The sequence below is a fragment of the Akebia trifoliata genome, chromosome 11, assembly GCF_017979445.1.
Source record: "Akebia trifoliata isolate Shusen 1 chromosome 11, ASM1797944v1, whole genome shotgun sequence".
NCBI classification, from domain to species: domain Eukaryota; kingdom Viridiplantae; phylum Streptophyta; class Magnoliopsida; order Ranunculales; family Lardizabalaceae; genus Akebia; species Akebia trifoliata.
In genome coordinates, this window is record NC_141385.1 from 45,497,418 (window position 1) to 45,510,084 (window position 12,667).

General features: G+C 33.9%; 1 protein-coding gene across 1 annotated transcript; it reads right to left on the reverse strand.

Moving 5' to 3' along the window:
* Nucleotides 1-292: 292 nt before the first annotated feature.
* On the reverse strand, nucleotides 293-7,465 carry LOC147392056 (alpha-terpineol synthase, chloroplastic-like). Its single transcript, XM_086458016.1, has 7 exons — nucleotides 7,175-7,465; nucleotides 6,800-7,061; nucleotides 2,030-2,402; nucleotides 1,711-1,935; nucleotides 1,480-1,618; nucleotides 1,124-1,372; nucleotides 293-1,024 (listed from the first exon to the last, which is right to left on the reverse strand). The coding sequence occupies exons 1-7, from the start codon at nucleotides 7,448-7,450 to the stop codon at nucleotides 722-724; spliced, it is 1,827 nt and encodes a 608-aa protein (XP_086314142.1). The 5' UTR covers nucleotides 7,451-7,465; the 3' UTR covers nucleotides 293-721.
* Nucleotides 7,466-12,667: the final 5,202 nt, after the last annotated feature.

The window sequence follows — 12,667 nt, forward strand, 5'->3', positions numbered from 1 at the left end:
TTTCTGCCACAATGATAAACAAGAATGGAAAAAGGGGATCCCCTTGCCTGAGACCTCTTGTGCTCCTAAAAAAATCATGGGGTGTCCCATTCGTGGAAGGTTTATAAACGGAAAATATAAATTAATGGTCAATGGGTGGTAATTGAGTAGGACTGTTTGTTATTGGTTACATCTTTGAAAGGTGGTTACTTCCCCTGGATTGTTGATGAATGTCAAATGAAGTTATTAGATTGTTTAAACCATTGTTCATGGTCAATTCTTCATCTCTACTGAGAGGGAAATTATGGGACCAACACCATTGCTTCCTATGTGCATGAGATTGGAAAAGAAAAATTTTGCTCACAGTTCTACAGAATTCGGGATCCACCATTCACATGAGCCTATATGGCATCCCCAATTTACAAAGCAACCCTCACTAGGCTTGACGTGGCACGCACGGAGAGCCTGTGATGAAAAATTCTATGAGAAAAAAATCTTTCACTAGAAACCCATCCATGTTCAACTCTATGGAGGAAATGCCAAGATTTGTGAGAAGAGATCTTGTAGGAGATTTGATGGGTTTACGAGTTTCTGGTTTGTGTAACCCCTTCGTGTAATGGAGGGGTCACGCCTCCTATACTTTATCATTTTTCACATATAATTTTCTTTGCGTGATTAACAAACCAAACAAACGACCACACACACAAATTCTTACTAAAGGGATGATCAGGATTAGTAGCTTTTATCTCTCCATCAATGAGATTGGCTCAACCAACAATGAGAAGACTCGATCCTTTGTCTCTCGATCTGGAACACCATGCCCATCTCCATATTGGTACATGCATTGAGCCATTCGAGCAAGGTTTACTGCAATTCCTATAAAATGTTGGGAGAAGAGGGAATTATCTACTCGATCTTTGTTCATCTTCTTCCACATGTCGTTTATTAGCTGTCTAATGTGTGCTCGAGCAACTTTCTCAGAAACACCAGTTTCATGCATATAACATTGGATTGATTTTGGCACATCACCCCTCTCCATCTCGGCCTGTAATAGGAAATAAAAGTTCAATTTTCAGTGAAGGATTCCATCCAGTATTGTAATCAATATACATTGAATGTGAAAATTAATATGTGACTTAGATACCGTTGATGTTCCCAGATCATCACAAAGTCGGAGAATCATCGATGACCACCGTATAATGTCTGGATATCTCTCTAAGTATTCTAATGACTCCTTAGTGATTTCTTGCTTTACCAAGAAAAAAACATGAACTAGTATGACAGGCCCTGATATTGAAATCCATGCATTATTTAAGTACTCCTCCAATGTTGGTGTGTATTTGTTATAATACCACTTTGCCTCTACTAAGTAAGCTTTGCATAAATCTGCCCACTGCGATGAAACGAGAAATAGAAAGATAAATTAATTATATAAGCCAAACTAATTAATTAATCAAGAGAATGAAAATTATAATTGAAATGGAAGGATTGAAGCAATACTGCTTTCTTTAGGTATGGTATGACGTTCCAACCCTGTTCTTTGAGAGTGTCAAAGGCCATTTCGTTAACGGTGTTGTATAGAGATAAGAAACATATTTTCATATAATTTGGAAGTTGTTCGATTGCATTAATATCCCATCTGAGAGAAATAACCAACAAAATATGAAACATGAAGAATACTTAGAATAATAACATGGCATGTTAACTAATTAGCACATTACTCCTACCAACCTCTCAACGACATCAGTCAGGAGCTCGAGTTCATCCAGGAAACCGTAGACGTCATAAACATCATCAATTGTTGTTATCAAGCAATTGAGTTTTGTAAGCCCTTTCCTACAATTATCAAATTGAGGATCGAAAATCACTCCAATAGTCCATAAAAAGCACTCCATCAATCGATCTCGAGCAAACCTCAACTCAGAGTGGGAGCCCACACCGAGATCCCTCCACCAACTGAAATTTATAAAAGAAAAAAAATGCCCCTCAAATGAACTTGGATCAAAACGACCAACAAGAATAAATTTTGATTATATTTGCGTGTCATTGCCTTGACACTTCTTTCAAATCTTTTTCGTGCATTGCTTGCACCATATTGAAATCCAATGTTGCCAGTTCGAGTAGATCAGGATGGCTGTAATCTTCACTCTTGCACACTTCAATGTACCATCTTGCCTCTAATCTCAGCATCCTCCAATGCAAGGGAAGCTCCAAGAAGTGTCTCACTTGTTTAGCAACGCTTGGGACTATGGCTCCCCTGATATTCTCTAGATGTCTACTTGTAAAATTATTGGCCTCATCTAAGATATTTTCTCCTTCTAAGGCAAGGTAAGATGCTTCATATAAACTCGACATTCCTTTAACATCTTCACAAAGACTTGCTTTGAAACTACCTGTCTCGTCCTTGAAGCAATTAAAAACGTCTGTCACTCATAAAAATGTAATTTTATTACTAGATCAAGATAATGAATCATAGATGTGACACTATTTTCAAAAAATATAAAAGAAAATTTAATATTCATCTAGAAGATTAATATATAAGCATAGTTTTAAAAATGCATCAACCTAGTTACATTATTTTTTAAGCAATGAACTCTTCTGTAATACCTTTCTTAGCACAAATAGTTAAGAAAATAGTTAAATTAGCAAAGTAATAATAATAATAATTTGATATTTAAATTTTATTTGTTGAAGCATTTCATAATTGGTTATAAATATTTTATAGTGGTGAATTTTTATTAACATTTCCATTTTTAATGCTATATAATATCTATGTGATCTCAGATAGGTTGTGCTTTGTAGGGTAACCGTAGAACCTTTTTTCGAAGGTGCTCTAATTGTTGAAATAATTGGGATTCCAATAAGAATAGGAATCCTAAAGAAAATGAGGAATCAATTTGGATTGGGGGGTTGTGGAATTATGTCCGTATCAAGAAAATGGCTTGTTGATGATTGCAAATCGACGAGATGGATCCAACCTATTTGGGATGAGAAGATGAATTTCTCTACTCTAAGGATAAAACAAGATTATTATTGATGTTGTTGTTATTTGTGTGTGTGACCATGATAAGCTCAAAAGCAACTGTCCCAAATTTATCTTGGTATCAGAGCGAGTCTTTCTCTCCTTCACATTACCAATTCATATCTCCACGTGTTTTGGCCTAGTCCGGTCCACATGTGAAGGGATGTGCTGAGTTTAGTCCCACATGGGACAGTCATTGCCTTGTCTCTATCCTTATAAACTCCTGGCCTCTCCACTCATTACCAAATGGTTTTGAGTTGGACCTCCAAATTTATCAAGTTCTAGTATTATTTTTGGCAATTTCAGCTTTCAAGTTATTTATCGAGTCATGATAATCCGACTCCCCCATGTGGCATACTCAAAATACTCTCTTGGCATGGCATGTGCTAAAACCAAAGATTTCTTTCCTCGGGATACACATATGCACATCCCTATAAATATGTGCAATCTATGTAGGGGTGTCAATGGATAGTCGAAAATTCAAATCCAATTCAATTTCGAATTCGAAAAATCGGATATTATCCGAAAATTTCGGATATCGGATTTGAATTCAGGTAGTTTTACATATTTGAATCCTTATCAAATACGGATTTAGAGATTAACATTTCGAATCAGATAATATCTTATTCAAAATAATATATGATATATATTATTTTATTTGATTAATTTTTATATAAATAATATAATAATATATAATAAATTTTTTTAATAATGAAAAATTAGTTGGAAAAGGAAAAATTATGTTTTTTTTAATATATATATATATATACAAATTATTTGAATTCTAATCAGATATTATCCGATATCCGATAAGATAATTGGATTCGAATTCGGATTGAGTTTTAGAACATCCGTCGGATTCAGATTCAAGTTCGGATATTGTTGTATCCATACCGATAAGCATCCGTTGATAGCCCTACAGTTGTGTACGCCAGAGGCAAACAAATCTATGTTTCTAACACAAGTCACATCAGGAGAATATTTTGAGTATGCTGTGGGGGAGTGAGAGAATCATTTCCCTTCTTTATCCTTAGGAATTTTCTATTTTTATTTAGTTATGTGTTTTTTCTTAAATTACAATACCAATCAAAGAGTCAAAATAAGTCTTCGTTCGGTTTTTTATTTTTTATTTTTTTTCTGAGAAATTGTGTAGGATTGGGTCTTGAATGGAAGGGAAAGAACCCTCCATTACTCCTCTTGCGAGCAATTTTTTTTTTTTTTTTTTACTTCTGTTTTTTGTTGACATATCTCCTCCTAATTTAACAGTATTTTCTTTTATTTTTTGTTAAGAAATGTTGATTGCGACAATAAAAAATGTTGATTTTGATAGTGAAAGAATTGATCTCAACAAAAAAAAAAATTGTTGATCTTGACAATAAAAAATGGTGATCTCGACATTCCAAATGTGATTCAGATCTTTATTTTTTATTTTTTTATTTTTGTGTTTTTATTTGATTTTTTTTACCCCGACATTATGGATCTTTTCAAAATACCCAAAATGCGTATTATATTTGAGAAATTGATACTCGAATCAAACGTTAGAACAAAATCTTCAAAAAATATAAGATCCTAACTTTTTTCATCTTTTCTAGTTATAAATCATCAAAAAAAAAAAAAAATGAAAATACATCTAAAAGTTCAAAATTAAGGGTGTCATTCTCTCTTGATCATTAATCATAAAAAATCATTGGAAATGATTTCAATCGCAATTAAAAAACCAAAATATGTGAATAAGATGAGAAAAATGGTAGTCTTAATACCCCAAATATTAAGGACCATTTAGATATACAAAATTTTACTAAATAGGCCTATCAAAATACCCTTCCAAAGTCAAGGACTGTTTAGAAAGAAACCCCTCCCACTTCCACAGCCTCCATTAGGTAATTTTCCATATATATAAGCTTTTGAAGCTAAGTTTTGGCAAGGTTTTACATTGGTTAGGGGAATAAAAATATAGGAGACGCACCCTGAATTTTTGGGACGTTCCTCTTGTCTTTCGCAAAGGTTTTCTAATGTTTCTCTTTGGGGGTGGGGGTGGGGGTGGGGGTGGGGTTAATTTTAAGATGCCAACTTGAGTATTTTTTGGTGGTAGGGTACCAAAAATAAATAAATAAATAAAACAAAGATTTTTCTATTTATAAATTTACGTGTCAAACGGATGAATTAATCGCATGATGTCACATGAGGTTTCGGTAGTGGGATTTGGATTACGATGACTTTTTTTCTCTACTTATGATATGGGGTTTTTTATTGTATGATGGAATGGGGCCAAGCTTCCTTTATGAGCTGAAGACCAAATTGAGTTGGTTTGGTGGTAGTTAGTAATTATTGGGTGTTGTCTAATCAGATAGGCTACCAAATTTATTATTTTTATTTTTATGAATTTCAGACTTCAAAAAGAATTCCAAGTGCTGCTCAGGGTCTAAAGAAGTATTTTGGGACTTTTTTTTTTTAATTTATCTTTTTATCTTTTGTCAGTGAAGTATTTTAGACATTAAATGGCGTTTTGAGATATACAAGGATAAGTCGGTCATTTTGACTAAAATCCAACACTTTATCGCTCTGATGTTGGCGTGGTTGGCCTTATCTCATAGATTGCTTCAAGGAATGCTCAAGGAAAAATCTTTGAAGTGGTTGGGCCGCATCAAAATTTTGAAGAAATACTCTCCATTGAATTACACGTGGCATTTTAAGGCAGTTTTCTAAATTTTGACAGAAATGTAGGGGCATGAGATAATTTCAAAACGCCACACATCTTGTAACGAAGAGGGTAGGTTCCTCCAAAATTTTGAAGTGACCTGCCTGCTTCAAAGTTAGACTTGATGCTAAAAGTGATCTCTTGGAGCATGGCTCATCATTGGGAATCTCTTACCCAAAGTGACCAGTGTCTACAATGGTACATATAAAGCTAATTTTTATAGAAGATCAGTCATTCACTGTAAGTTAAAATGCACTTCATGAAAAGAAATTTTGTGAAAATTGTCATCTAAAACTAGCCAAAGAGACATCTGTTTATTTTAAAAACCAATGTCTTTAGTTCACTACAAAAAATGGGTTGTTGGGCTCCGATGACTCATGAGAAAACATATGATCTCAAATGTATAAACATGAATCCAATTGTCGGGATTCATATGTTACTAGAGAACACAAATCTTGATGATACTTAATTTGAAGATAAATCTTAACCAATAGATTTTATGTTTACCCGGTTGGCATCATGTGTTTTTTTCATGAGTCAGTCTTCATGAGTAAAAAAATATATATTTTTTTTTAAACCCAAAAGTTACTCTAATCCTGCGTCTATAAATCTCTAAGTGAGGTCATCATAGAGCTTGGATGATTTCCCCATTAAGACTCGGAGGAGATCAAACTCACAAGCTCTTGTTTAAAGACAAAGCATCTTCCAAATATTTGATCCAAGCTCACAAGGCTGAGTAGGAATTCGCTGTTAAGAAATTCCTATCCTAAGCTGATGAATCAATGGTACGACGCCACGTGTATTGAAAAAAGCAAGTGTGATTGGTTGGCGGAGAAAAAGTATAGGGAGAAATTTTTTGAGAAGTTAGAAGTTCGATTTTTTTAATAATTTTAATACATGTGGCATCATGCCATTGATTCATTAACAGCAAATTGGAACTCTACAAGTCCTAATTCTTCTAGAGGACATCAAACTTACAAGCTCTTCTCTTAGGTCTGACCAATTTGACAAGTTTTTGCCTCAATCACTGATTCTGATTAGTCTTAAATTTAACATCATCTTAGCTAGATAATTGAAATTTGAGGGATAAGGACTAATACCTTGGGATATCTCATACCCATATTGTCTAAGTAGACGAAAGCGAAGTGCCATGCCATGGAGACTCTCCTCCACTCCATCATTATTGTTCTCGGTAGCTATGACATCCAACGTTCTCTTAATGTCCTTCTCGAACAGGTACCCCAATCCTAGTCTTCCAATTTCATCAATCAGCTCTAGCCGATCTAACAGTCCCACATCTTCAGCATTGATCATACACCTTGTATCCTCCACCTTCTTGGCTCTTCTCTCATACATCTCCATCTGTGGAATTAAGGTAGCTAGAATCAGTACAGTATGATCATTTAATAGCTAAAATTAATAAAACTAGAATAGAGACAACAAATTAATTAAACAATATCGAATACTGTAGTCACTTTGTAATCACTCTTTAATGACTGAATAAAATCAAAATCCCAAATGCTGGGTTGGTAGTTAGCCAATCGTCTAGAAACCATTGGAACACATGTTTGAGTGATTGGAAGGCAATGGATATGCCGAGGAGTCGTGCCAGAGCTGCTTAAAGGAGGTCTCAATGGAAAAAATCTAGGTGCAAAGAGAGTGAAAGATGAAGGTAGAAGTGTTTGGAAGTAATTAAGCTTCAGCGCCATTGTATTGACAAATATGGTTATTTGGTTAACCAACTCCACCATGAACTCTCTCTCTCTCTCTCTCTCTCTGCATATATATAGATATATATCAACCCCACCATGAACTCTCTCTCTCTCTCTCTCTCTCTCTGCATATATATATATATATATATCAAACAGATTGTACTAATCCCTAGAATGATTATCTCAAGGAAATCTGTGGTTCTCATCCTATGTTAACCTTGGGAATCCCTAGCATCCGTTAATTTAATTCAGGGCCTTAACCGTGATAGTATTTTGACGGTTGAGAGCATGGTTTTTAAACTCGGTATTTGGTCTCGTCTCGTTCACCTCCGATACCGAGTTGACTCGAACGATACATCTCGTCTCGTTCAACATTGAAATAATGGTTTTTAACCATTTAAAAAATCTGAAAAATTCAGGAAAAATTCAGAATTGATTCCTATTAAAAAATGAATCCCTAAAAAAAATATAAAATTAAAATATGGGAAAAAATAACTTATCTTTTTCTTATTAACACACCCATAGTTATCCCTTCTCAAGTTTTGAATGTTAAATTTGAAAAATGCTTCATCTTTTCCTATGTTGTGTTGGCCTTGTTTTTGGAGTCGTGCGAGAGTGACCTCAAGATTGGATCTCATATCACAAATCTTGACATGAAAGTGGATAGGAGCCATAGATGCTTTTTTTTTTATTTTATCTATGACACTTTTATGACTAGATGTGTTAATGTGAGGTCCAAGCTTGAGGTCACTTCAATATTATTATTGTTTTTAAAATCAGAAAAAGGGTGGTCCAATTGGATTCTCCTACCGGATTTCAATAAAACTGATCCACAATCCACATCTATTATTGGATTTGGATATGATTTACCCATAAACCAATCCAATATGATTTTTGGTTCAGATTTCTTATTGAATCGGAAGTCATTCCGCTAAGATTGCCAATGGATCGGATCAAACCCAACCCATCAAGGGCAAAAGGATTAAGGATACTGGTCCTTTAGATATTTATCAAAAAATAGATTTGATCCAAAACCGAACCAATTATAATTTTCCATCCGTATCCATTTGCACCTAAATATAAACTTTACATTTAGTTTTGAAAATCTAAATTCAGTTAACTCGGACGAGATTTTCAAAATCTCGTTCGAGTCAACTCGTTTGTCTCGCGAGTTAATGAAAAAACTGTAATGTCTCGAATATCTCGTTCGTCTCGGATGAGTTTTGAGAAAATATCGTCCAAGACGACTCGCATAATTCACGATACGCGGTCGTTTCATGACTCATTGTGAGTTGGTCTCGTTAGGCTGCGATACCGAGTTAACTCGAGCGACACATCTCGGTCTCGGACGAGTTTAAAAACCATGTTTGAGAGAGGGCCACATGACAAAACAGTAAAGTCTAACCTTATAAATTAGGAAGTTCAGCAACTATCTATTTTAAAGCTTTCAATGAACTTAAAGAAATATTTCTTTTATTTTTTTGTTTCCAACGTGACACTATCTCAGCTTCGAGCAAATCCTATGTAGCCAATTTTTCCTACTGCCCTTTTATCTATTATCAAAGGTTGGGTGTGCCACATCATCAATACGACTTCGTCTAATTATTTGAATTTAGGAGTTTAGTGACCATCCATTTTCAAAAACTTAATTATTTCAAATCTAATCTAAACTAGAGCACAAGAGGACGAAGTGGTTATTTTTCTTCAATGTGATGTTCTATGAGCTGTGGAACAAGAGCTACAAGAAAAATGTATAGTGAAATTTTTAGTATAGTGATAGCTCCCTTTAAGATTTAGTTTATTTCATCACTCTATAATAAAACAATTATACTTCTATTTGTTTACTTAAACATGAGATGTGTATTTTTGTTATCGAAACACTATTCATTTCAAATTTTATTGTTTTGATAAATTACCTTTAATTATTATTATTTTTCTTTGGTAGGTTAATCTTGTTAAGAGATTTAACAAGTCCCATTGTGCTTTAAGAAAACCATGAGTTTGTTTGGTTTGGAGAGTTGTATTCTTGGGAGTTGAAGTTTTGAAGTTTAGTTACATTGCGAGGTAATAGTAAATCTAGTAATTGAGTGCATGTGAGTGAGTATTCAAGCTAGAGTTCTAGAGAACTCCCATTCCAATTATTTGTCAATTTAAAATGTAATTATGTGGTACATTGTAGGTCTTTCAATGAGGTTTGTGTAGATGCAAAAACTTCACTACCTTGAGATTTGTAACGATGTCTCGTGATCTCCACTCCTTATATTTTTTGTGTACTTACAACAACCTCTTTAATGTTGAAGTTAGAACCTTAATACAAAAATAATATAAAATTCAGATGGGAAGAATTCAAATCTTTTAGTACATATGTTCTTGTATTTATTTAAATGAAATTCTAGGATCCTTTTAGATTTTATTATTGATTTTACCCTTATCCAATTTAGAAGGTAGATCTTAATTGGTGATTTAGGGGGTATCTAACAAATATTTCGTACTCATACATTCCTTTTTCATTGGGACTTTCTTTCACCAAAATTTTTATCACTTTTAATCTAATCCCTGATTTTTAAGGATTTGGATTAATAAAATGGTTCTACTATGTGTCATTGATCCAATATTTTCTCGATCAACTGAGATCCGAACCCATGATTGATTTGTGGCCGAACCATCGAGCTTATCCTTGAATGAATTGGCTTGGATCTATATACCTCAATCAAATCCCTAAGCATCATGTGTCCTCCTTTGGTGCTCAATAAAAAATATCCTCCACGGTTCGTTTTCCCTCCAAGATTGAGTAGCACACAGGGGCGGAGTTACTAAGGAGCTGGTGGGGGCAATTGCCCCCACAGAACTTTGACACACCCCTATATTTTTAACTAATTACATGTTCCATTTGCCCCCACACCCTCACTTCCCTCCATTCAAGTTCTTCAACTATACAACTAATCATAGTTTGCCTCTACTACAAGAAAATCCTGGTTCCGCCCCTGGTAGCACATACAAATCCATGGGTCACTAGCATGATTTGTCTAATATATTATTTATCTTCTTGTATAGGTCTTTTCCACGAGCTATAAAAGAATAATAATCACGAAGAGCTGATGATTTACAACTTTCCGAAACTAGGTGTTTTAATTAAAATAAAATTGGAAATATAGGAAGTTGGGTATGTGGTCAATTTTCAGCCACCAACTCTAATTTAGATTGGGCCATAGTGTCGCAATGGAGTCCAACTTTGAAGCGGCCAGTCCCGCTTCAAAATTTGAAGGAAGCCTTCTTGTTATCAGCCACATGGTGTTTTAAATTTATTTCATGGCCTTACATTTTTGCCAAAATTTGAAATTCATCCTTTGTAATACCACGTGTAAATCATTGGAGTGAAAATTTGTAGGTAAGGGATAAAAAACGAAACAGAGAAGAAATTTATCCAATAATAATAATAGTAATGGATAAGGGGGGATCCACGAATTTATGCACCGACATATAATCAGGGAATCAGGGTGACTGATCATATTAATATATTATTGTGCACCCTACCTTCCATTACATTTAGTATTCGCCTTGTCGATCATGACCTCATATACGATGAGAGTAGTAGAACACTGATTATGACCTTGTGTGGTGGAGAAGCTATTATAACAAGAATGCATGACTAGTTAGAAGATTTGGGTTAGCAAACAAATTAGATATTAATTTGATGAAACGTATGGGAGTGATCATTTCATCCTCTTGTGATTGTGATTGTGATTGTGATTGAACCCTTTCTCTGGCTTCAGGGTTCATACTTGGTCATATGAGGCCCTAGAGAATCTTTTTTGCCTTTCGATCGTAAGCTGATGATGTTAGATCGTTCTGATTGGAGACCAACTTGGACGTTCATAGGGCACTTAGCATTTTCTGTCTTAGGTCATAATACCATTAATTGTTCTTATACTTGATAAGAATCACCTTACAAATATGATGAGCATTTTTCACCCAACAATACAAAGTAAGATACTAAAGGCAATATGAACGATGTAAAAGTAGACTTGTGGCCAAGTATTTCACTTAAAAAAGTAGGCATTGATTAAAGAGATACATGTTCGCTATTATCTAAGAATGATTAATTCAGAATCATAATTTTATAGGATAAGGATGTCAAAATTATTTTTTTAATGGGAATTAAAAAAGGAAAATTCTGTATTGAGCAACCTTTGGAGCTTCTCAAAATATAAAGGAAACACTAGGTATAAAATCTTAAAAAGTCTATGTATAGTCTTAAATAAACTTTTCAACAGCTTTACCTTAAACATAATGACACCATAATCTCTTTTAGATGTAAGGAAAATATTATTAATCAGTATTTATATCTAAAAATCAGTGATAGTAAGTATATTTTGATTAAGACGATAACTTGCTCATTGGTAATGATTTAGGTTTATTGCACAAGACTGGATATTTTCAGTAGAAACTTCATAATAAAAGATATGGGTGAGGTAACTATAATGATTAGATAATTTGAAACCAATCTTGATAAATGGTAGAGTTTGTCTCAAAAGATATATATCGAATTTTTTTTAAAGAAATTCAATATGCGAAACTATTTAGCTATTGATATTCCAATTGTAAGAGGTGATGATGTAATAGATATATAGCATTATGTACATCTCCATTATGGGAAGTTAGATATATGATCTAACATCAATGTTACAAAATAATCCTTGTGAAAAAATTGCAATAACAAAGATAACACAATCGCACAAAATACAAGGATTTATATGATTTTGCCTACATCTACATAATAAAATAAGAACAATCACTATTTTCTCTCTTAAGTTTTACTGTATAAAGATCTCTATTTATATAATCAAGAGTTATCAAAATAAGTAAAACACCCCAAAACAGAAAGTCCCTTAAGAAAATATTACATCATTGACCTTTTCTGCATAGCATAACAGAAAACAAGACATTTACTCAACAATCCCAGGGTAGATCTTTAAGAAGGTACAAAGAAAGTGATGTGATGGTATCTATCAATAAAGAAAAAAAAGGATTATATGCTCACATTTGGAGACCGATCATTTATGTATAATCAGGAAGCGGAATCAATATATAATGGATAGGAAAAATAAAAGGAAAAGGGTTGCCCCATTAATTAAGTCTCATTTGGATATCACCAGATTCCTTAGTGATCTGAAATCTACTTTTTTTTTATGTTTTCTTACTTGTTTGAGGGGCCATGATGGAGGTCAAATTTGTGATGTGCTTTGAGACCTTCAA

Excerpts from the sequence above, each read along its gene's own strand:
- LOC147392056 (XM_086458016.1), bottom strand. The coding sequence starts at position 7,450 with ATGGTGGAGTTGGTTAACCAAATAACCATATTTGTCAATACAATGGCG. Across the intron at positions 7,062-7,174 it reads CATTAAAGAGTGATTACAAA|ATGGAGATGTATGAGAGAAG; the intron begins GTGACTACAGTA and ends TTAATTCCACAG. Across the intron at positions 1,936-2,029 it reads GATTTGAAAGAAGTGTCAAG|TTGGTGGAGGGATCTCGGTG; the intron begins GCAATGACACGC and ends TATAAATTTCAG.